The sequence below is a fragment of the Delphinapterus leucas genome, chromosome 11, assembly GCF_059928025.1.
Source record: "Delphinapterus leucas isolate spDelLeu-1000000601 "Yukka" chromosome 11, BTC_Dleu_Yukka2, whole genome shotgun sequence".
Classification (NCBI taxonomy): domain Eukaryota; kingdom Metazoa; phylum Chordata; class Mammalia; order Artiodactyla; family Monodontidae; genus Delphinapterus; species Delphinapterus leucas.
Window position 1 is genome coordinate 27,102,207 of NC_143139.1, and position 24,651 is coordinate 27,126,857.

At 38.4% G+C, this 24,651-nt stretch overlaps 2 protein-coding genes across 18 annotated transcripts in view; one reads left to right on the plus strand and one right to left on the minus strand.

Annotated features, from left to right (window-relative positions):
* Window positions 1–11,572, plus strand: part of DNM1L (dynamin 1L) — a 59,991-nt gene extending 48,419 nt beyond the window's left edge. For 5 of the 14 annotated variants that reach the window (XM_089920485.1, XM_022577932.3, XM_022577933.3 and 2 more), the window contains 11 exons: window positions 2,049–2,169; window positions 2,402–2,557; window positions 2,805–2,894; window positions 4,242–4,334; window positions 7,018–7,074; window positions 7,750–7,827; window positions 8,128–8,160; window positions 10,293–10,469; window positions 10,628–10,737; window positions 10,867–11,026; window positions 11,320–11,572. In XM_089920485.1, the coding sequence (XP_089776611.1) occupies window positions 2,049–2,169; window positions 2,402–2,557; window positions 2,805–2,894; window positions 4,242–4,334; window positions 7,018–7,074; window positions 7,750–7,827; window positions 8,128–8,160; window positions 10,293–10,469; window positions 10,628–10,737; window positions 10,867–11,026; window positions 11,320–11,376 (1,132 nt within the window). In that variant the 3' untranslated portion in view covers window positions 11,377–11,572. The remainder of the gene's footprint in view (window positions 1–2,048; window positions 2,170–2,401; window positions 2,558–2,804; window positions 2,895–4,241; window positions 4,335–7,017; window positions 7,075–7,749; window positions 7,828–8,127; window positions 8,161–10,292; window positions 10,470–10,627; window positions 10,738–10,866; window positions 11,027–11,319) is intronic. The other 9 variants (XM_022577937.3, XM_022577934.3, XM_089920481.1 and 6 more) reach the window with 3 other exon arrangements.
* YARS2 (tyrosyl-tRNA synthetase 2) lies at window positions 7,170–23,020 on the minus strand. 4 transcript variants are annotated; one of them, XR_002645188.2, is made up of 6 exons: window positions 22,166–23,013; window positions 21,148–21,315; window positions 15,649–15,804; window positions 15,168–15,338; window positions 14,284–14,561; window positions 7,170–10,206 (listed from the first exon to the last, which is right to left on the minus strand). XR_002645188.2 is itself a non-coding variant. In XM_022577939.3 (5 exons), exons 1-5 carry the CDS (start codon window positions 22,945–22,947, stop codon window positions 14,402–14,404), a joined length of 1,437 nt encoding a protein of 478 aa, XP_022433647.1. In that variant the 5' UTR covers window positions 22,948–23,013; the 3' UTR covers window positions 7,170–14,401. The 4 variants fall into 4 exon arrangements, 3 of the variants coding, with proteins under 3 accessions (XP_022433647.1, XP_089776615.1, XP_089776616.1); XM_022577939.3 differs by having other exon boundaries at window positions 7,170–14,561; XM_089920489.1 differs by lacking the exon at window positions 21,148–21,315 and having other exon boundaries at window positions 7,170–14,561; window positions 22,166–23,020.
* Between the last annotated feature and the right edge of the window lie 1,631 nt (window positions 23,021–24,651).

A 24,651-nucleotide genomic window follows, 5' to 3' on the forward strand; every position in this document is an offset into this window, starting at 1 on the left:
ATAATTATAGACTTACAGGAAGTTGCAACTAAATGTACAGGGAGGTCCCATTCACCTTTTACCCCATCTCCCCCAGCATTGACATCTTGCATATCTGTAGTACAATAAAAAGCAAGAAAATGGACATTGGTGCAATCCACACAGCTTATTCAGATTTCTCCAATTATACACATACTTCATGTCTGTGTGTTTGTATGTATGTATATAAAGTTCTATGTACTTTCATGTGACCCAGGTAGCCTTCTATGTGAGTTAATGCTGTAGAATATTTAACAAACTAATTACTGAATGGTTTTAAATGTATGCATATTAAGGGAAATAAAGATTACTAAGATAAACCTTTAAAGAGTTCAGTGGGTAAGGTAGGTCAGGGTAACACAAGGGTTGATTAGGTGGCAAAAGGAGTATAATTTTTAATTAAATACTTCTTATTAAATATAATACATAACCAGAAAAGTGCATATAACATATATGGACAGTTTTATAAGTAGTTAATTAAGCAATATCTTTGTAATTACCTAATCAAGCCTTATTAGAACATTGAAGAGAGACCACTTTCATTTCTTTCAAAGATTGGGAGAGCTCCATAGTTAGGAATGCATTTGGGTTGGGTTCTGAATAGAATATGGGAAGGCAGTAAGTAGAAGGGTATTTTAGGCTTTGGAACAGCAAAGATTAACGCAGGGCGAATTTGGAGAATGGCATATACAATGACGGGTTGTAACAGGAGGTAAGGCAGGAAAGGTGTCTAAGAACAAGACTGGAAAGTCTAGTATCTTCAGAATTTGAAGAACTTCCTACTATAAAAAAATAAAACACTTTTGGTCACAGGAGTAACCCATTTTAGAAAGATATTCTGGTCATTATGGAAACTATTTGGAGAAGGGAAAAGTTGGAGGCAGAGAGACCAGTTATTGGTAATTTTAACTATTTTAAAGTATAATACATAGAACTAAGTATATTCACAGTATTGTACAACCATCAAATAGTATCTATTTACAAAATTTTTTATTATCCCAACAGAAACTTTGTATCCAAATAAGCAATATCTCTGTGCTCCCCTCTTCCCCCAGCCCATGGTAACCTCTGACTTACTTTCTGTCTATGAATTTCCTTGTTCTAGATATTTCATATAAGGAGAATCATACAATATTTGTCCGTTTGTGTCTGGCTTATTTCACTTAGCATAATGTTAGGCTGGTATCTTCTGCCTAGACCACTGTAAGAAAGTAGTGAATAGTGATGGTGAAAACAGAGAAGTTGGGATGATTTGGGGAGATATAAATGTATTTGTAAATTTTCAACTAGACTTGAATGAAAAAAATAAAAGATAATAACCAGGGTTTCTAGTCATTAAGATAGGAAACACAAGGTGTCCAGTATGTAGGCCCAGAGATTTAATTTGTTTAAAGCAGGGATAGGCAAACTATATATAGCCCATTGACTAAGAATGACTTTTGCACTTTTAAATGGTTGAAAAAAATTCAAAGAAGAATATTTTGTAATGCGAAAATTATATAAAATTCAAATTTTAGTGGGCATAAGTTTTATTGGAACATAGCTGTGCTTATTTGTTTACATACTGTCTGTAGTTGCTTTTGTGCTCAATGGCAGAATTGGCGAGTTGTGACAGAGTTGTGAAAAGTCTAAAGTATTTATTATCTGGCCTTTTACAGAAAAAGTTTGCTGATCTCCAGATTGAGAATAAATAGAAATAAGACATTGTTTCTTATCTTTAAGGAGCTCATAGTCTAGTTGAAGAAAACTAGGGCAGAGAAAAATGTTTAGTAGTTCTTAGATAACTGATGTTTTTCTGAAAGAACAGTTACTCAGTGTGCATGTGCATATGTGAATGTCTTTTGTGAAATGACTCCTTTCCCCATTAAAAAAATTAGAGAAACTGGTTCATAATGGAGTTGAGAACACATGGAAATGGTCTAAGTGTGATTGTTCATCTGAGACAGTCTTAAAGCTTACAGAGAGACTTCTAACTTGTAGCTTCCTCCCTTTTAGTAATACTAGAAGTCATATACTTCATTGCCTTTCAGATGCGGTGGTGCTAGAATATGTTATATTTTCCATGAGACTTTTGGGCGAACCTTAGAATCTGTTGACCCACTAGGTGGCCTTAACACTATTGACATTTTGACTGCTATTAGAAATGCAACTGTGAGTATGCTTAACTTTTAGAATTTTTTGAAATGAGGTTAAAGATTATTTTTTAATCCGTATAACTCTTATCTTTTTTTAATGAATTGTACACTTTGTTATTTTGCTCTCATTCTTGAAATTACGAAGTGCTTTTTTATGAAAAATACCAAAAACGTGATTTATTTTAAACTTAGGGAAGAACCAAAATTATATGTGGCTATAATAAGAGCTCATAGTTTTATTTTTTTAGGGTCCTCGTCCTGCTTTGTTTGTGCCTGAAGTTTCATTTGAGTTACTGGTCAAACGGCAAATCAAACGTCTGGAAGAGCCCAGCCTCCGTTGTGTGGAACTGGTTCATGAAGAAATGCAAAGGATCATTCAGCACTGTAGCAATTACAGTACACAGGTAATTGAGAAATGTAACAGGTTTCAGATTAAGTAGTAAAAGACATGAGGTGGTGGTTTCAAGGGGAAGGAGGAAATATAGAAGATGGGCTAAAAGTTAAAATGTAGTTCCCTTATCTAAAAGTGATTTGAAATAGTATAGTTAAATGTAGCTTCCAAATCTGATTCAGTCCAAATCTGATTCAGTACTTCAGAGATTATTTAATTTTCCTTTAAACAAAACAGACTGTTTCTTCCACCACATATAGGAGTTGTTGCGGTTCCCTAAACTTCATGATGCCATAGTTGAAGTAGTGACTTGTCTTCTTCGTAAACGGTTGCCTGTTACAAATGAAATGGTGAGCTATTATTTCATAAATCATTGTAATCACTGTTAATAAGTTATTTTGTACAGCTTTATGAATTTAGGCATAATGATTCCCAGTGTATTGAAAAGAAAAAGCAGCAAGTTTGTCTTATTTCAAAGGAAACTTCAGTAATTCTGGTATAAAATGCATTTTTCTTCATATTTTAATCATTGTTAGCCTGAGTAGTTTTGCTTTATTATATAGCAGCACTGATTTAATGGAAAGTTAGTTTTATCTTTAGCCTCAGTAAACTGAGCCTTCATATAGTAAGCTCTTTTTTTTTTTTTTAACTCTGATGTACATCAGGGTAATTTGGCCATTTGTACAGTTTCCTTGTTTGATGACCTAATACCATAATATCATGGTTGCTATCCTTAAAAATAAAAATCCTGAAATTGGCAGAAATATGGAATAAGCATTTGAAATTGTCCGTATGCCTCTAATTGTTGGCTGGTTTCTTTTTTTCCTTTCTGGTCTCTAAAAGTGCATTTGGGTCTTTGGCTCCGGATGGTGAGCCCCAATGGACATTTACTTAAAGAGTACAAAACCATCCTTGGAAGTATAGAATGTAAGTGCTGCTGCTTAGTTGTTTCCCTAGCAAGCATAACCACCAGATTGAAATGAGTAAGAACATGGTTAGCCTGATCTCAGACTCTACCTACTGATATCAGAATCATTGGAATTTCATTTAAATAAATAATTTTCACTGGTTCTTGATCTTTTAATGCTGTTCTGATACCTAAGATTTGTAAGGACAGTGCAAATGAAGGAGTTAATTTAATCTCTCTACAACGCTAGAGAAATTAATTTCAACTTTCCTTTTTGATTATTGTCCCAATTGTCCCAATTGAACCACATATATTTAAACTAGGTGCTTCATAATTAAGGCTAATCAGTCATTATCTCAGGTCGTTAAATGTATCCTTTACCCAAATAAAGTTAAAATCTTTAACTTACATCTGATTGTGAAATGTTTTCTTATTGTTGAATCTGAACTTTTGACATGGAATAGTGGATGATCTAAGGTTTTAATAGCAAAGTTGCTTGGAAGTTAGATATGCATCAGGTAGATAACTTTTTTTTTCCCTAACAAATACTTCTAACTACTTCAGTGTCAGAAATGCAATCTTAAATGCTAAAATATAGATAATTCAGAAGATAGAGCAAATTGTTATTTGGTATAAACTCTGTCAGTTGGAGTATAATTATCAAGTATTTATTTAGGCATCAGTTTCCTGTACTGTCTTTTAGAATTATCTGTTTAATAAGTTTATATGTTTCCTTAAGCAAAATTAGGTTGGCATATTTTGTATATAGCCTAATTTTATTTTTTTCTAGGTCCATAACTTAGTGGCAATTGAATTGGCTTATATCAACACAAAACATCCGGACTTTGCTGATGCTTGTGGGTTAATGAACAATAATATAGAGGTAAATACAATTCGAATTTGTCTTTTTTTTGAGAGAAAATCGTTTTAGCTCAGTTATATCAAGTTTACTGGGCAAGGAATAAGTATAAGACATATATACACCATATTATTGTCTGTTATATGCTAAGAAGTATGCTGAGGGCATTACATTGTTTTCTTAAATTTAATTCTCAAAACCACCTGGCGGCATTGTTCTCATTTTCTGCTTGTGAAACTGTAACTCGGAAATGATCTGGGACTCGTTGTTTTAGTGTTGAAGGACTGCCTGGCTCCATTTCAGTAACTATTGTTGCAGTTTATTAGACTGAAGTATGTAAAACAAAGTGGATGTTTTTTTTGTTGTTGCTGTTGTTTTTCTGCGGTACATGGGCCTCTCACCGCTGTGGCCTCTCCCGTTGCGGAGCACAGGCTCCGGATGCGCAGGCTCAGCGGCCATGGCTCACGGGCCCAGCCGCTCCGCGGCATGTGGGATCTTCCCGGACCGGGGCATGAACCTGTGTCCCCTGCATCGGCAGGCGGACTCTCAACCACTGCGCCACCAGGGAAGCCCAAAGTGGATATTTAAAATTGTTTTCATTTGACTCTGAAAGCTGTGAAGGAAACATTCCAAGAATTACCTAAATTATAGTAAATTTGGAAAGACAGTACTGTTTCACCATTACCGTGGTTCCTGCATTTCATGGATCCTTTTTTTTTTTTTTCCATTTGAGGCTAACGTTGTAGGTTGCATAATAAGCGAAGGCTGGTGGATAGAGTGATTTATCTGGATGCAGTTTTTTCTCTGCCACTTTGATCCAAAATGTAAAATTTTCTGCAATTCCATAGTCCAGTAAGACCTGAGTCCCTTCTGTATCAAATTTCCTCTTATGCATATGGGTGGGGAGAATATTGTAAACGTGGAATTTGGGAACTGGAAGGGACCCTGGGTTTAAACTGGAAGGGACCCTTTGGTTAAACAGATGAGGAACCTGAGATCCACAGATGATAACAGCTGTTACTTTAGTGCTTATTTTGCTGGGCATCTTCTCTGTAACAGGTACAGGGAACTGTTTTTTAGCTACATAGTTGAGGTGACTCCTATTGTCAGAAAAAACTCCAGGGAATTGCCATGGCCCAGGTTCAGTCTCTGGCTGGGGAACTAAGATCTTGCAAGCTGTGTGGCCAGAAAAAAGAAGAAAGAAAAAATTCCAAAATGCATATAAGTAAGGCACTTTAAAACACTCAGAAAGTGGACTAGATAATAGTTACTATGTTAAAAATTAGCATGCAGACACTATCTTAAGATAGGAGTTAGTTCTTGTAACATTGAAGCCTTCATGGAAAATTTGTGTGTGGAACAGTTTTTCTAATACTGACAAGGTCATTTATGATATGATTTCAGATCAGTATTTTTCTTACAAATGAATGTCTCTGGTTTTAAGACTATGTGTCAAAGAACTTTATGCGGATATTCTCATTTAATCTTTATAGCAACCCTATGAGGGTAATGTTAATAGACTAGGAAACCGGGGGTTAAGAGTTGGTAACCCATACAGTTAACAAAGCAAGTAAGCCAGGTCTCCAGGGCCAGCTAAGGTCATAAATGGTTGGTAACAGACTAGGGTGAGAATTTCTAGTCTCTAGATTCCTCTGCCTTTTGCTTTGTGTCCTTCTTCAAAATGTATATTTAAATGCTAACTTTTTATTCTGAAGATTGTTAAAATCCATATATTTTTATTATCTGCTATATTTTTTTATCACTGGATAAATGAAAAGTGGGTAAAATTTCTGTTAAAAAATTTTCTTACCCAGAAACATCATTGTGAAGCTTTGTTAATTTTACACCTTTTTGCAAGTTTGAGTGTTCATGAAATGCTTTCTGCTCAGGAGCATTTTGACTTCATTTAATGTAAATAACTTTCCTACTGTATTTGATGCTGCCTGAAGAGCCACTATTGGCTCTTGAGAGAGCCACTATTAATACCTACATCTTTCTATATTTTCATAGTCTTGCACCTATCATGGTGCTTGACATACAGTAGGTGTTCAGTACCTATTAATTTGAATTTACAGTTGCTTTAGCTCAGTATCAGAATTACATTGCTAATATTAGCAGATTAGAAGAGTGGGCAGGTGATCAGTCTGTAAAATTAGCCAGGTTAGAGAAAGGACTGTCAGTTTTCAACATTACATTTATTTCCTGGAGATAGTTAAGGATAAAGAAAACAGAACACTCTTATAGATATTTCTTATGGTTTTGTGTGTGAATTTAACACAAATGTGTGCAGGTTAGAATGATTTTTAAAGGTTTTGCTTACTTAATTTTTCTGTGATCTGTGTACTTCAAATTCTATATGGTATGCTGAAGGCTTATGTACACTTTGATGTGGGAACAGTAAATCAGTGATTCTTAACTTGGTGGGAAAGGCAGAGATGATGTTGGTCCGCTTGAGAACCCCTGGTACAGGAAGCCAATGTTACTGACGTTGTATTATATCCCTCAGGTGTGTTGGGGCAGAAAAAAAGATTGAGAAGCATTGGGTTAAATGTTTGTTTTAAAATATAATTATGGCATGAGTCCCAACAGTGAGAGGATATACTGTAAGTTATTCACACTTTTCAATTAAGCTGAACATTTTTTTAAAGTAGGCTTACATCTCTGTGTTCTGATAATCATGAATCTTCTGCTTGGTTGTGTTTTATAGGAACAAAGGAGAAACAGGCTAGCAAGAGAATTACCTTCAGCTGTATCACGAGACAAGGTAAAAAATGTTTTTAAAGCATATTCCCAGTATGCAAAGATGGACTGGTAAGCCTCATAATATTACTCAGTTCTAGGAGTAATTTTTTCTTCTCACTTTAATATTCCATTGGCACTATTTCATTGTTTGAGTAAAGGTATGCAAGTTTAAAAATAGGCTTTGAGTAATTTAAAGATAAAATATTTTGAATACATAGGAATAAATGCTTAAAGGTGGATTTTAAGTATCAAGGCTTTAACAGAAATTCAATGACTTTATCAACTTTGTAAAATTAGTTGAAATGACTAATGACTTTATTATAACAAGAAGGTTTTTTTGGAGAGGGAAGATGACATTATGTACATACCAGGTTTTAGTTACCTGTAATAGTTGCAGATATTAAAATTTTTGTGTAAAAATCTGTTACCTTGAATTCTTTACCAGAAAAGATCTTATCAACTTCCAAAAATCAAAATGAAGTTTTTGGATTTGGATTTTTCTTAGGAATTCATCTGAAGAAAGCCTTAAACAAAGGTGACAATAGTACAGGAAATAAGGCAAAATAAACATTAATTTTATGTCCCATTACTTTTGTTTTTCATGTTATTATACAGAGGGGAAAATTCATATTTATAGAATGTTTCTGAATGCATTTTTGGCATCCTTGATTTTTTTCCCTGCATTTTTTGCCTTTAGTCTTCTAAAGTTCCAAGTGCTTTGGCACCTGCCTCCCAGGAGCCCTCCCCTGCTGCTTCTGCTGAGGCTGATGGCAAGGTCTGTTCTGATTCTTAATCTAAGCCTGCATGCCTAGTTTGGTGCAACATAATCATCTGGAAACAGTACACGGAACAGCAGAATATTAATATGGGATATTGTGCTAAGGTCAAATTTTAGTCTAATAGAAATTTAAAATCATTTAACAGTGTATACTTCATAAAATAAATTATTGTTGACATGCTTTTGCTTGCAATATAGACTATGCACACAGAAAAAGAATTTAAAGAGGAAATTTTCAAGCCATGAGTATTTAAATTTTGCTTGTTAAACTGCATGTTTTAACGTATCTTTTAACAGTTAATTCAGGACAGCAGAAGAGAAACTAAAAATGTGAGTCTTGCTTCAGAATGAAAACGTTGGTACCTTTGGTTCTCACCAAAACACTGTCTTCAAAACCACTGAAGAACTTGTTTGTAACAGTGGCATCTATCTCTTGTTGTCTGTGTTATGTTTTTAATGTTTCTCTTATCTAACTAACTTCTAAGATGGTATTAATTCTAGTTTCAACATTGTTTTAAATAGTAACAACAGCCTTTCCCACTGTTTTCTATTACCTTCAAGAATAGTGTTGAATTTAATATTTTGGTACAGAATTAAAATTCTGGAGATGGAAACTGTACTTTTGGACTTTTCCTCTTTAAAGGTTCTGAGATCTGTGCAGTGCTAATGGAGAATCCTCTAGGGCTTCTTTCTTATGCTTTCATTCAGTTTGCTCTTTTCACCCTAAATATATTTAGTAGTTTAACATGTGCCTCAACAGCTTAAGCAAATTCAGAACAAACAGGGGGACTGTGAGAGTTTGAGACTGTTGCCAATTCTTGATAACCTTTAAAAAAATTAATCTGTAAGTTATTCAGATCCGATATTTTTAGCTTTTTTTTTTGCCATTTAGCTCCTTTCCTTACTTATTGTCCAGGTTTAAGATTCTGAACCTCAAATAAAACCTTATAAATGTCTTATCTTCTCTCAGCCCACTGTGCTAAGGTCTTAAGAGAACCATCTAAATCATTGCTTTTTATTTAACTCCTGGTATCACTCTGAATTTGCTCACTTTCCTTAAGATTTCATATGATCTATCATTCACGTATAGTTAACACGCATTTAAAAATACACTCATTTTAAAAGTAATGTATAAATATACTACTTGTATATTGATATACATTATCTTAACTACATTTTAGAGACAAATTTTGTCCAGTGTTTTGATTCAGAATGATACCCAAAACATTTTTTAACAATTGCTGTAATACTCCTCTGTTAAATTTATATAAGCCATTTTTATTTCTATCTATAATTCTGGATGCCATTTTATCTCCATTTTAGATTGTAAAATCTTAAAGAACATCTAAAAACATCTCTTAAATGTTGATGAATTACTGTTTTCCCCATTATCCTAAACAGTTATTTTTCTTTTAGAAATCAAGACTAACAGATATCCTAAAAAAGAAGGTGCAGGAGCACTTGTGATTAATGGTAGCACTAGATTTTTTTCAGTAGATCCTTTCTCAAGTAAAGGATTTCTACTTTTATCCTATGGTATTGACTATTAGGAACATAAACTGATTTGAGAAATATATAAAGTCTTAAGTTTTGGAGAATGAGTTCATTGACCTTTCAGAGAGATCATAGTTCAACAGTGTTTAAAGTTACTTTGAAGAAATAATGTGAATAGCAGTTCTGGTTTTTCTTGTGCTTTTAATGAGCAGTCCTATTTTAAAGGGTAGCTTCTACATTTTACACAATCTCTAGTGTTAGAGGAGTTGGAGAAGAGGAAAAATTTTGAGAAGTTAGCAAATAATAAAAAAGGAATTTAAAATATACTGGCTGAGGCCTTGCAAACAGTTTACAACAGAACCTCTTATTTATTTATTTATAAACCACAGTGTTACTTCTGCCATTCTTTATTTTCTTTACAAATACACTTTTTTGGGGCTGTGTTGTGTCTTCATTGCTGCCTGTGGGCTTTCTCTAGTTGCAGCGAGTGGGGGCTACTCTTCGTTGCAGTGCACGGCCTTCTCACTGCGGTGGCTTCTCTTTGTTGTGGAGCACAGGCTCTAGGCATCATGGGCTTCAGTAGTTGTGGCACGAGGTCTCAGTAGTTGTGGCTTGCGGGCTCTAGAGCTCAGGCTCAGTAGTTGTGGCGCACAGGCTTAGTTGCTTCGCGGCATGTGGGATCTTCCTGGACCAGGGCTCGAACCCATGTCCCCTGCATTGGCAGGTGGATTCTTAACCATTGCACCACCAGGGAAGTCCGAACCTCTTATTTAGACAGCTCAGGGTTCCAGTTATACGTGCCACCCATCATCTCTTTCTGACCCTGTCATCTCTCTGAATAGATTAAACTCCAGGTGGTTACTGGATGTGTATTCTCCTTGACTGCTGTCAAAGGAAATTAAATTAACTTTGTTTAGTTAGTATCAGTTTGATATGGTTGGTATAGGTTTTGGAATATGTTTTTTCAGGTTGCATCTGGAGGTGGTGGGGTTGGAGATAGTGTTCAAGAACCAACAACAGGCAACTGGAGAGGAATGCTGAAAACTTCAAAAGCTGAGGAGTTACTAGCTGAGGAAAAATCAAAACCAATTCCAATTATGCCAGCCAGTCCACAAAAAGGCCATGCTGTGAATTTGCTGGATGTGGTAAGCTGCAGAATTTGCTTGAGGACAAATAACCAAATTACCAGGAAAACACTTTAAAAGACAAAAGGAACTGAAGTCTCAAAAACTTATTGAATGTTAAATGTTGTCATTTCAAAATGGCACAAAAGTAACTTTTTTCTCCCCCTCACCCCACTTAGCCAGTACCTGTTGCACGAAAACTATCTGCCCGTGAACAGCGAGACTGTGAAGTTATTGAACGACTCATCAAATCTTATTTTCTTATTGTCAGAAAGAATATTCAAGACAGGTTAGTACTGTTATATAAATCAGACTAGAATACTGCGAGATGATTTCATAATCTGTTTTGAAAATACAAATATTTTTAAAAATTTACGTTTTTATTCTAAATCAAATGGATTATCTGATTGTTTTGCAGTGTGCCAAAGGCAGTAATGCATTTTTTGGTTAATCATGTAAAAGATACTCTTCAGAGTGAGTTAGTAGGACAGCTGTATAAATCATCCTTATTGGATGATCTTCTGACTGAATCCGAGGACATGGCACAGCGCAGGAAAGAAGCAGCTGATATGCTGAAGGTAATTACTGTGAATTTTTTTGAATTTTCTTACTTGGGTTGTAGGTATAAACATTTATTGTTTAAAATGCATCCTGATCCTTGGAGATACATATATATAGTCTTTGTATGATGGCTAATCTTTTTTTCTGTTGGCACTTGATTAGATTCAAATTTCAGAGAAGACACTGGTTAGTATAAATCAACCACATATAAAGTGGAGAGGTTATCCCACATTAATTCAGATTCTTTCTTTGATATTCCTTGTTATTATAACTTAAGCATTTATAATTTTTACAATTTTCTTTAATGCAGGCATTACAAGGAGCCAGTCAAATTATTGCTGAAATCCGAGAGACTCATCTTTGGTGAAGAGAACTATGTAATACTGAGACTTCACTGACTTGCTAGTTACTGCCTACTTGAGTAGAATTTTATTTATGAACTCCTGTGTATTGCAATGGTATGAATCTGCTCATGTGAAGACTGGCTATAAACTGAAAATTATACTCTGTATTGCAGAACGAATCACACATTTAATCCAAATAATAAATGGCTGTTTCTAAAATTTCCTAGTATATATAAAATACATCGTCTATCTTGTGACAGTTTCATCTGAACTTAAAAAGAACTGTTAATAGTTCTAGTTGTACAAGCAGTTTGTCTGTGGATAAGATGACCTGTGTAATCTGCTAGTAGTCTTAAAGCTGCTGCCATAGCCCTTCAAGAAGAATGCACCAAGACACCATGTCATACGACTATAATGCATGCACTATTATTTAAACCGAACTGGCTTTGAAAGAGGTGGGTTGACAAGTTACTCAGTAGTCAGTCACTATTCCACCTGTTCTTTGATTTAGTTTTATTGAGCTTCTCTGAAACCTTTGATGTGTTTGTAAGAAAGCTGAACACACGAGAGGATCTGTAACATTGACAATGATGTGATGTGCATAATGTGTAGCTACAGTCCTTCCACTTCTGGATCCACATTCCCCTGGTGCGTTAAAAATTACACTATCTTTGATCTTACTTAAACCTGGAAGCATGAGTTATGTTTTCCTGCATTAAGAACATCTAGCCTTGATTATCTAGTAAGACTTGGTAATGACCATCTTTCCTTTTAGTTTTCAGAAGTCCTAATAAATTCCCCTTGGTTTTCAAATATAATAGTAATAATTCAGATACATTTTTAAATTGGAGCCCTCAGACCATGCTTCGAAGATTCACTTGGAGGTGGGACTTAAAACCAAATACTGTGGCGATTTTAAGTGTATCTTCTTCCTATTAGTTGTTAATAGTTACTTTTGCTTCACACCAACAAAGTACATTAGAATAGGAAGTAATGGTGGGGCTTTATTATTTAAGGAAAAACATCCTGACACACACACATACTCCTAAAGGCTTTCAGGGGTTGGGAGTAAGGTTTAGAACATATACACATTTTACCAAAATTCCCCAGGTGATTCTTGATATGAATTACATTATAAGTTTTAAAATGATAAATTACATATTACAGATATTAAAGTCTATTTTTAAGTTACGACATTTATGAAGGACTATTGGCAGGAACATATGAATATGTCTGTTACTCTTGGCTAATGGCACCCATTTACTGTACTAAGAGACAAGAGACTCAGCAACTGATCTCAAGCATAAAAAAACAGATTCAGTCTGATATGATATGGTACTACTTATACTTAGCAGTACCATCTTCATAGAATACATGCTTCCAGAATGTTTATTAGCATACTTTAAAATCACTCTGCCATTATTAAACCTCAGTTTTGAAATTATAGCCATCCATGATTTACTTGTTTCAGATAGATCAGATGACTTCCATTCTAGTCTAGCTTTTTTAATTTGTAAGGGGGGAAGAAAACTTACAATGCACCTTGCTCCAGCAAATTTCAAATTGAAAACATTACCTGCTATGATAATGCACTTGCTAGTACTATACACCGTGTACAAAGAAAAACAGAGACAAGAGGTATGCAAAGAGAAAACCTCCTTTTGTTGACACTTAAACTGAGTAAAGTTCTGAAATGCAGAGATGATCTCTGACATTTATAATGGATACCTGTATGTTCTTACTATGTAAATAAACTTGCTGGTATGAAGTGACATTAAAGTTTGTCAATAAATGAATTCTTCCTAACTTTACTCCCAGAAGAAGGTTTAGATAAACTATAGCTTTTTTAACATATAAATCTACTTTGGAACATAGCAATACAGCTTATACTGTATGAAAGTTTTATGACTTTCTTCTTTTTAGATTTTCATAATTGACTGAGGTATTATTACATCTCCATTTTTTGCATATGAAGATAATGACTTGCTCCAAGTAATCCAGGTAGTAAATAGCTAGAATTTGAACTCTAAAGCCATGCTTTGCTGCCTGTAAGATTTTTCTAGAACACATCTGATTGCAAACCATTTTGTGTTTATTTTGTGCTTCACTTGATGCTCAGGGGAAATAGGGGTGCTATTACCTTTGATATTTCAGATGTTGGAAATAGTTCTGGAGAATCAACTTGCCTAAAGAATGTAGAGCTTAATTTAACTAAGTCTTGATTCCAAATCCTTTAAATTTGACCTGAAAACTTCCCTTACTGGAATGTCTTTTGATATTCTCAAATGATTAGATATTTAGTGTATATATTTTGCCTCTATTTTATCTTGTTGGTTACTTAACTTTTCAGTTCATCTCAAGCTGCAATCTGCTTGGGGACATAAGTTGAAACTTAAAACTAATTTAAAAGTTGATAAATTTATAAGACATTGCTACCTTTTTTTTACTGAATTTTAGAAAACAAGGCTATGAGTAAATTTAATTTGGAAACACAGTCAAGGGACTGGAAAACTGAATTAGAAACTTTCTTAAAAATCAAGTACTGACTTTTCTTTTCCTTGAAAAGAAACTATTTCTACTGTAATTTCTAATGCCAGCTATGGCTTCCTCTAACTTTTCTCTCTTTTTACGGAGAGCTGTATTTGCTTCCTAAACAACAAAAAACCTCTAATGAGATATACCCCTGATATAAAAGTATCCACAATTACTTATACTACCTCTTTTTCATTGTTCCTCCTCATCTCCAAAACAGCAAGGACAGGATAGGAAAGACAGCATTTAGTTTTTCATAAAGCATAATTATTAAAATAGAGATTAACTCTAGAAATCATGCTTTTCTGTGGTAGTCCTTAATGTTTAAGGATCAGGAAATAAAATATCCCACTATTACACAAACTTAACCAACCTATATAAATAATGAAATTACTCACACTGTGAGGCCTAGAGTACACTCCATTCTTTGTCTTTGAGTTGCATAAGTGAAGGTATAAATTCGTACATCTTGAGAATGAATGATGGATAAGTTTGAACCACTGGAAGGAGTTTTCATCATAGCTGAAGCCATTTTATAATGTAGAAGTTCCTTTTTCCTATTTTAAGTAACGAAAGCCCATTCTTAAGAATATGTTGTCCAACAACTAAAACACTCTCAGGATTTGTTACTTGTCTGTGATTTATACTGACTCCACCTTCTGTTATCATCCGATACCTGAAAAATAAAAATGTTCAGTAACTAGATAAATCTAATCACTGTTGACCGCTCCCAATAATACAGATACCTCATTATTTCATTTAAATTTCAAAGGCTCTCCTATTGAAACCATTTAGCACTGAATTGTTATCTTCATGTTTATTAGATTCTGCCTCCCCTTTAACGTTCTAAAGGAGAAATTCAACTAATATTTTAAATAGGTTGGGCAACCCCACTACTCCCCAGAATAAAGAGGATACAGACTGAATGTGAGAGGGGTGTGTGAATCTGTTTACTTAGGGCCTCTGTTCCTGTGATCTTCTCAAATTGTGACCATCCCTAAGCTGACTGATCCCAGTGTATTTATACAATAGTGGTCACTTAAACGTAAGCCTTTTCCAATGCTGGAGAAAAAACTGACCAGGTTAGACTAATTAGAGAGACTATAGTAATACTAGATTTTAAAGAAAATTTAAGGTATTTTCAGCAGTAAGTACTCAGTTTTCACTTGATTCTCAGACTTAACTTCTACAAGGAATGAGATGCCATTATCAGGAAAAACACCACCTCTAGAAACACAGGTTGTGAATTATAACTGTGAACCTAAAAGTTAAACAATCTTACCCTCGGGGACCACCTGGAATGGCATTTGCTTTGCGGCACGTATCTAGGACACTTGTTCCAGGGTCAAGAACTAATTCAGAAAATGAAGCTTCTTTAAACAGTTCTTTTAACTCTTGATCAGACATGACCTCCAGTGCCTCTATGCTGCTATGATAAAGGGCTTGTGTACACCTGAAAAACACATTTTGAGAGCCACATCATGTTAAGTGCTTACTTAGACATGTGTTCTAACACCCAAAAACCAGTTATGAAGTACCCATTATGTTCCAGATGGAAAGTTTTTCAAACAGCAACATTGATCTTGTATAATTTATAAGCTTAATTCAGGATAATCTTTCTTTCTAGTAAATGTAGGCTAGTACTTTAAAGCAGCTAACGCTGACAGTCCTTGTTAGTGGTAAAAGATGACTAAAACATTGGCTCCAGATGTCCTCCAGTCTCTTAACTAATTAATCAAGTGTTCATTATTCTAAGAGGCCACCTTTTAGCAGAGTCCAGCCCTTCTTGTCCATGAACAAGCTTTGTTACTTCTGTAGCAAGTCGTTTCTGAGGACCCCGCTTTTCTGGCTCTTTGACATGCAGCTGCATTATGTGGTCAATCTCTGGAAGGGGCAGAAAAGTGAAGAGCTTCAGGTACCTTTGGGACAAAAAAAAAAATCCCGTTAGATTTATATAACATACCTAATTTTTATCTCCAGCTCCCTTACCCTTTAAAGGACATCCTGCTTACTTTAGAACTTATTTTTAATTATGAAATATAACATACAGAAATGTACTGAAAATGACAATAATACACACACCACCCTGACTGAAGATGTTACTATTTTGCCATCTTTGTTTCAAATCCTTCCTTTTTAAAAAAGTCATAAAATAGTATAGATATAGATGAGGGCCCCATCCACCTCAGATATATTCTCCTTCTTGCCCCAGAGACAACCACTAATCTAAATTTGTAGGCATCCTTCCCAAGCATGTTTTTATATTTTTGTTTTCTGTGTATGTACTCATAAATAAAAACTGTGTAATTTAAAAACTGACAAATATTTTATATGTATCATCTTTTAAAATCTTATCTTTGGTGAAAAGCACAGAGAAATACACAAACAACAGACATAGTTTAATGAATCATAAAGCAAAAAGCTGTGTAACTATCACCCGTCTAGGTGTACAACACTGCTCCTACCCAAATCCCCTCACCCCTCCAAGGTAACCACTCTTTGGACTTCTCATGGTAATTACTTCCTTGTTTTTATATTTTTACCATCTCAATATGCCTCCCTAAACAGCATCACTTAGTTTTGCCTCTTTTTAGACTTTATATAAACAGAATCATACAGAATATACATCTTTTGGTTACTCTGGCACATCATTATGTTGGTGATTCACCCATGTTGCTGTGTGTACAGCTGCTGAGTACACATCCCATGTTATGAATGCTTTGTAATGTATTTATTCTAGTGTGGATATTCGTGTTGTTCCTACTCTTGGGCAGTGGTTGATGGTGTGCACATGTGCACTCATCCGTTAGGGATGTGCCCAGGGGGAGGGACTGCTGATCACAAGTCATAAGTATTTGACCTGAGTAAGCAGAGCCACATATTTTTCCAAGTGGTTCTATACCTGTAATGTAAGTGCTTGACATTAAGCTTTTGATTGCTTAATGCCAAGGTATCCATTTCAAAGACATCGATCTCGAATAAGCATACTGCCAAATGTATGACACAGCTAGTACCAAACCAACCAGATAAGGAACCAGGCTGCCTCCACTCATGAAAGTCCCCTTTCAGAAAGCCCTGGGTAGCCGAGATAACTGACTGCTTGAGTGACCCCTCTTCACCTTTCCCACTCCCTAATTCTCACTCTACGTTTTAAATTAGCCAGTGAAGAGTGAACCTGCGAAATCCTAGGCACCCCAATAAGGACAGAGCTCCGGGCCCATGCTCCCTCCTTCCCCATCCTTGACTCACTGTGTGGCCCCTGTAGTGCCATGTGCCCTTCAGAAACTGTAAGTAACAAATCTTTTTTTAAAGTTCCCTGATGATTATTGCTGAGCTGTCTCTTACAATCATAAGGACCACAGCACTGGTCCAGCCGCAAGGTTGGCTCTGGCCCAGGAAATGTGTGTGAGGGCTCCTACATAGTATGGACCGAGGTGAGCACCCCCAGGCATTTCTAGCTCATGGTATCACTACCAACAGGCTGAGGCCCACACAACAACTGGCAATGGCATAGTTGGCAGGACTGCATGATTTCCCTTTAGCTTTGACTAGTTTACTAACTGGCTAACCCAGGTGGGCAACACCATTTGGGAGGACAGCAATGCATGCTGGAGGTCTATCATTCTATGCCTTTTGCATATTGCCTCTGCTGTGCTGCCAGCGGTATCCATCCCCAAAGGTCACTGCTGCCATAATTCAATGATCTCCACAGAGCAGTGTGATCAGTGATCAAGGCCATATAATGAGATGATCAGACCACAAATTATACAGACGTTGATTGAGTACTAATGTACATGAAGGTCCTCCACATCTCAAGGCCAAGGAAAGCTAATGAGGGTGGAATGGACCCCAAGGCTATTATCACTGCCCAAGCTGAGGCTCTGAGCTAAAGGCAAGAGGAAAGAATAATTCTCACAGGTAAGAAGGAGGGAGACCTTCCCCTGGGACTGGTGGGTCATAATGGGATTACACTTCCTAACCTGGATGAATGGAACAGCCTTGTAACAGGAAACTATTGGCAGAGCAAAAGGGGAAATACAGTCGAGGCTTGCTGTCACTCTCTGTCCCCCAAATTCGATGGGATATCGTGGGTCCAGTACCTGGTATGATGTTGCTAAACAATGGACAAATATAAATGTCCTGAACATCTTGTGCCAATGCCTCGTAAGACCCCTGAGGAGGTACACCAGCTACTTGATAACACAGAACTCCTATGGATGCTTCCTGGATGTTGCTTAGTGTCGCTGAGTACCAACATTCCAAGGCTCACCATGAATGGAAAACATGAGATTAGGCCTGTCTCCTGCTGTGCAAAAGTGGCATGGTCCAGTGGGTTTATCACTTCTATGACCAGACTCACTCAAGTGACCCCCTCTTCATTCTAACCCTGAAGAAGTCCCATTTGACCCTGAGTCCAGAGAATTCTTTTTACAAAATGCTCCCTCTAATCACGGGGTAGTGCTCCTACATCTTACTGGGACTGTCAAAACCATTCAAAAGGCACTGGAGAGCACTGACAGTGTTCCTGTGCATGGAGGAAATTACTCATTAAACCACCACTGTACTCAGATATAACAGGTACCAGGCCTTTTCATGTTCTGGAGGCAACGCCCTCACCGCTCACTAATTCTTTGCCACAATCACAATCACATGCAAGTCTGCCACCTTCCACTGGGGCGAGGCACAACAATGTGTTTTGGAAGCTGCCCAGCAGGCAGTCCAACGAGCCCTACCTTTAGTCCCACCTGGCTCCACATTCCAAGTCAGTGCTTGACCATATCTGACTATGCCCCCTTGGAGTCTCTGGACCAAACATAAGTCTACCTGATTTCCTATGGGGTTTTGGATTAAGTGCCTAACCCCAAAGGATTCTACAGGGTTCTTTTAGAAACTGAGGCCCTAACTGGCCCCCAATCAATACTACTCCCTAACACCCTGGGTTAGAGATGCCTCTGGCAGAAGCTTAACACCACAACTGATGCCTCCTTGGTAAAATGAAAATGGTACCTTCAGGAGAGGGCTAACCTTGATGTGAAAGCCTTTAAAAATCACAGGAGGGGGCTTCCCTGGTGGCGCAGTGGTTAAGAATCCACCTGCCAATGCAGGGGACACGGGTTTGAGCCCTGGTCCGGGAAGATCCCACATGCCAGGGAGCAGCTAAGCCTGTGCACCACAACTACTGAGACTGCGCTCTAGAGCCCGGGAGCCACAACTACTGAGCCCACGTGCCACAACTACTGAAGCCCATGCGCCTAGAGCCCGTGCTCCACAACAAGAGAAGCCACCACAATGAGAAGCCCATGCACCACAACGAAGAGTATCCCCCGCTCGCCACAACTACAGAAAGCCCATGCACAGCAACAAAGACCCAACACAGCCAAAAATAAATAAATAAATAAAAAGTAGGGAAAACTATATTATGATTCAGAGTTATAATTATATATCTGAAAAATCAAAAAAAAAATTATAGGAGGGTGTAGCTTCCCTCATGATCAGCTCCTTCCTCTTCCTCTGGCTGCTTGGGGAGCCCGTTGGGACCAACTGTCTGAGACGGACAGGGAATCCATATTCTTCACCAATGGCAGCACCACCACGTATGCACTGCAGCTTGCTGGAGGGCTGTAACATTCCCCCGGTCTCAGGCACCTCTCTAATTGAAGAAGGCAGTCCCGGCTCAGCCCCATTGGCAGAACTTGTAGCTGTTCACTTAGCCCTTAGGGAGCCATAAAGAGGCCTCTGGCAGATCCATATTTTCACAGACTCCTGGGTTATTGCTAATGGCCTCGCGGTTTCGTCTGGCCAATGGCTAAGGGACAATTTTCTCATATAAGACAAGCCCATTTGGCCCAGACATGGAAGGAGTCCCCAATTCCTATCATTGTTAAGTCTTATGTTTCTGCTCAGACTACCTGCTCTGTGCTGGAAGCCATTTTCAACAGTACTGCAGATTCCCTCACTAAGCCACCACACTGCCCAGCACAGACCCTTCCTATCAGCTTGAAAAATGGGCCTACACAACCTTGGGTCACCAAGGAATTAATGCCTTAACAGTTTGGGCTTAATTGAGGGGACTTCCCATCTCCTCAGCAGCAGCCAAAGTTGTGATAGACGACTATTCTCTGCTCCCAAACCAAACAATGGAGGATATCCAGATGGGGACATATTCGCTGGGGAGACCAACCATGCTCCCACTGGCAGGCTGATTTCACTGGCCACTGCCCCCTTCTCCTGGGGCCTCCAGATACGCCTTCACAGTCATTAATACTTACACGGGACTCCTTTGGGCAACTCCCAAATCTCTTTCCTCACTGAATTTATTCTCGTTCCCTTTGGATCGCCAGACATTACTGACTCTGACCCACTTTACCTCTCCAGAGATTAAACAAAGGGCTCTCCAACATAATATTCTTTGGAATTTCTATCTAGGCTATAGCCCCAGGCAGCTGGCCTCACTGAGCATCACTGGCCTCCTTAAAGAGACACTCCTGAAATTAGTTTCAGGCAAGTGGTCCCCCAAATGGACTGAACTCTCGCTCCAGGCCCTCATCTTGTTTAATTCTTGCCTCCTGGGCCTTCCTACCCTATATACCAACTGTTATGCACACATCCAAATCCCACTTTTGGTCACCTCTGGCAATCCTCAAGCGTTTACCCTCCAAGAGAACTCTCCATTCATGTAGCGTTCTTTATTTTTGCTCAATAGTGGTTTTCAATGTTCTGCAGGCAAGTATTATACATTTAAAAAATTTTAAGAATTATTCCTAAGTTATTTTGATGATAGTTATGTCAAATGATATTTTTTTGAAAAATTCACTCCTTTGTTGTGGTGTATTTCTCATTAATTTATATTCTTCTAAGAGTTTAAGATATTGTGAATTAATAAGAAAATCACTTTAAAAAAGGACCTTCAAAAGGATCTTCTTTTATGTTAAAGAAAAGGAACTTTAGAGACAAAGGTGAAATAAAAGTCAAATTTAAGGTGAAAGGAGTAAAAAACTAGAATATGCAAGCAATAATGTCCTAAGAACCTGCTAGATGTAGATCACAAACTTGGCTCTAAGTTTTCTAGCACCCACAGTGGTTTTCTGCTTTAACCAACAAAAAGTGTTTAACTACAATGTTCTGTGATGTACTAGCCTTAAATAGAATCTACGTTAAAACAAAACAAAAAAACTATGAAGGGTACAGAGAGATTCAATGGCTAAAATTTATCATGAGCTTTAATGAACTTAATTTTTCTCAGCACACAATTAAGAACTCACCTTTCTACCAAATCATCTTGCTGCCTGACAAAAAATTGATACAATTCAAAAGGAGATGTCTTATCTCTGTTTAGCCACACAGCATTGCCAGCAGACTTTCCCAGTTTCGCTCCAGTTGTACTTGTAATTAGAGGAACAGAGATTCCAAATACATCTTCTCCAGTCAACCTATGCATAAAGAAGAACTTTATTATGTGCTTTAAGCTCAAGTGGTGGTAGGTTCTGCTAATCATTCTCAGATTTCAGTCTGGTTTCTTGCTCTAAGAAAACCTCCTTGACCTCCTAAACCTGGATTCCTGTCCATCTAACTGCTTTCACAGCACTCTATTGTGACATTTGTCATTCTGAGCTGCAATTGAACCAGTGACTCTGGGCAAGCCAAGGGGAAGTGCTGCATAACTGGGGCCTAGACATTTTTAAAGGTTGGGTAGGAAGGGGAGAGAAAACTGGGTAAAGAGGAGTCAGGTAGAGACACTAAAAGAGGTGTCTTAAAGGGATTTTAAAAATCAGTAGCACATGAGCTAGTCCTGTAGTTCATCTCCCTCAAGAAAGTGCCACTGAAATCTACATTATTCGCCAAATATTTGGTGCTGAAAAAAATTTTTTTGAGATGCTAACCAATGACTAACACTTAGCTTCACGGAAGGTGCGGAGCAAAGCAGAGACTACTCAAAGAGGCCCAGTCACGTTCAGGTTATAAGTGAAGACAAGCAGTCTTTCAAATCAGAAACACAGAAGAAGCTTCTTAAAAGCAGCAAACACATAATCCGAATCCTGACTAGGAGGGTCTATTTCCTGCAGAGCTCTATAATATGTCCCATACCTAATACCATTACTTCAGCCCTTTAGTTCTCATTAGCCAGTGATATTAAATTAATCCCATTACGGACCCTTAATGGAGATAGAACCAACAAGGGCAGGAACGAAGGGCGTCATTCCACAATGCTAACAATGCAACACAGGCTATTCGTGTGTAAATTATTTGGTCTAGGATTTCTCCAGGTCTAAACGCGCTTACTTATGGATGAACTCGTATCCGGACATGATATTGCCCAGCTGATCAGATCCACCCAGCTGGACCCGGCATCTATAATGCTGGAACAGGTAGTAGAAATCATAGGCCTGGAGCACCTGGTATAGAAACTCGGCCAAACTCATGCCTTCGGAGCTCTTGAGCCGAGTCTGCACGCTCAGCCGGCTTAGTAGCGTGCCCATGCGGAAATGGCCGCCCACTGCCGCTAGGAAGTCCACCAGGTCCTGCTTCTGGTACCACGCCGAGTTGTCCAGCACGGTGAAGCTGCCCCAGGTCCGCCCATTAGCGAAGAGCTGCTGGTGATTAGCCGCCAAGGTTTTGAGCCCTTGGCGCAGGGCGCGCGCGTTGCTTTGCACGCGCTCTGCTTCCAGCGCCTCGCGCTCCTTGGTACGGCCGCTTGGGTCTCCCAGGCGCGCCGTGGCGCCGCCCACCAGGGCGATCACGTTGTGGCCCGCTCGCTGGAAGTGAAACAGGCCCAACAGCGCCAGCAGATGCCCCACGTGAAGCGAGTCGGCCGTGGGGTCGAAGCCGCAGTAGATGGTCTGGGGAAAACTGCCCGCCGTGCCACGGTCGAAGAGCTCTGGGAGCTCTGTCTTCGTACCCCTCTCAGGGAAGAACTCCTTGAACAGACCCCGAGCCTTCTGCATCGCCAGCAACCCCTGAGCGCCCGAGTGGGCCTCACGCAGCCCCAGGGGTGAGACTCCTGACAGGCCTGGGGTACCAAGCCCCTGGCCACGGGAAATGCACCGCAAGATGGGCGCCGCCATGTTAGCGGCGGCACGAAGGGAATGCTGGGATCTTAGAGGCCCACCACACCCCTCAGTGCCCGCCTCCTACAATTTCTACAGAATTTACTTGGGTTTTTTTTCTGCGCATGCCCACGTCGGGCGGGGCGGTTAGGTACGGAGCTCCGCAGCCTTGGAGTTCTGACTACCTGGTGTAGTTACCGCTTAAAGTCTGGTCACCTTAAGTACACTAAAACTTAATTTCCTCATCCGTAACTTGGCTATGTTTATGATAATAGTTCCTATCTCAGATGGCTGTTGTGAGAATTAGAAGGCACCTGGCACATATTGAGCATTCTAAAATATTAGCTTTTGTTTAAACTTTCACGTAAAAATAAGTTGTGTTGCGCAAGTTGTTTGAAATCTCGGTCCTATGCAAAAAATTGTTCACAGAAGTTGTGAGGGGTCAGGAATTGGTTTAACCTCATGGAGAGATACGGGGTTGGCGTCGAGATGCAATTTCGTAATACTGATTTCCAAATGGATGAGAACACCTCAGCCCCCCAGTATTCATTAGCCTCTCCAGGAGGTGGCAGTCTTGTCCAAGCTATAACGAGATAAAATTCAATAAATGCAGAAAGCCCCGTTTTATTAATTTATTTCAATTACAGGTAACCAAGTGGGACACAGCTTTGGCATAAGTGGATTCAAATTAGTAATCACATTGGCACAGCAATAGCCAGGTGCTAACAGTTCTCCAAGCACTAGGGATGGGAGTCTGTCTGGCAGCTGGCTGGCAGGGATCCAACTCCAAAACTCCATTTTAAAGTCTCATTTCTGGATTCACTTGCAATGCCAACTGTCTTAGATAGAGTTTCCTGGGAAAGAGACTCGAGTGGGAGATTTGTGTGCAGAATTATTGGGATGTGTCCTTGGAAACGACATCTGTACTGAAGTGATGGAAGCAGGGTTGGGCAGAGGGAGGGGTTGCTCTATGAACACTTTTGCAATAGAGGCTTCAGGCAACCCCATAGGGGGCTCTGGAGCTGGGATTTCCTTTCAGAGTCATCCTGATTAGAGGCAAGGGGGCATGCCTTTGTACCCTGTTATTTACCTGTCCTTAAATGTGGAATGCCCCGCTGTGAGTCATCGGCAACCAGCACTCTCAGCGGCTGGGAGATTAAGTGCATTGGTCCTGAAGCAGGCATCTGGGCCATGCTCCAAACTGTTCCCTAAAGGATCTTTTCCATTTCTTAACATTATAAAGTGACTTAACAGAATGAAATGCTATTTTTAAAAATTAGTTTCTTTGTATATGTGATTATCAGTGAAGTGAGTTTCTCATTGCCAAACAGTAACTTCAGTAGGAATTTTAGATACTTATTCATCAGGCTATGTATTTGTATCCCAAATCCCATAATTTTTTTTCCCCAAAGCACATAAACTGAATGATTTAATTTAATATCAGCAAGAGCCAAACTGAATCTTGATAATGAAAATGAAGACACAGCAATATTTTCCTCCAGAAAATGAACATTTGAAGGAAGAAACATTTCTTTAAAAAAAGTTTATTTGTAAAAGACAGCCTCTTGCAACAAGGTTTTGTATTTATATTTTCATTCTGTCAATTAAAGTGATATTTTAAACTGCATTGAATGTAATTCATTGAATGTCTATCATTATCTTCCTGCCTCAGTTTAAAAGATGCTAGATTAAAAACTATTTACAGTTCCTTCTGGTCCTGAA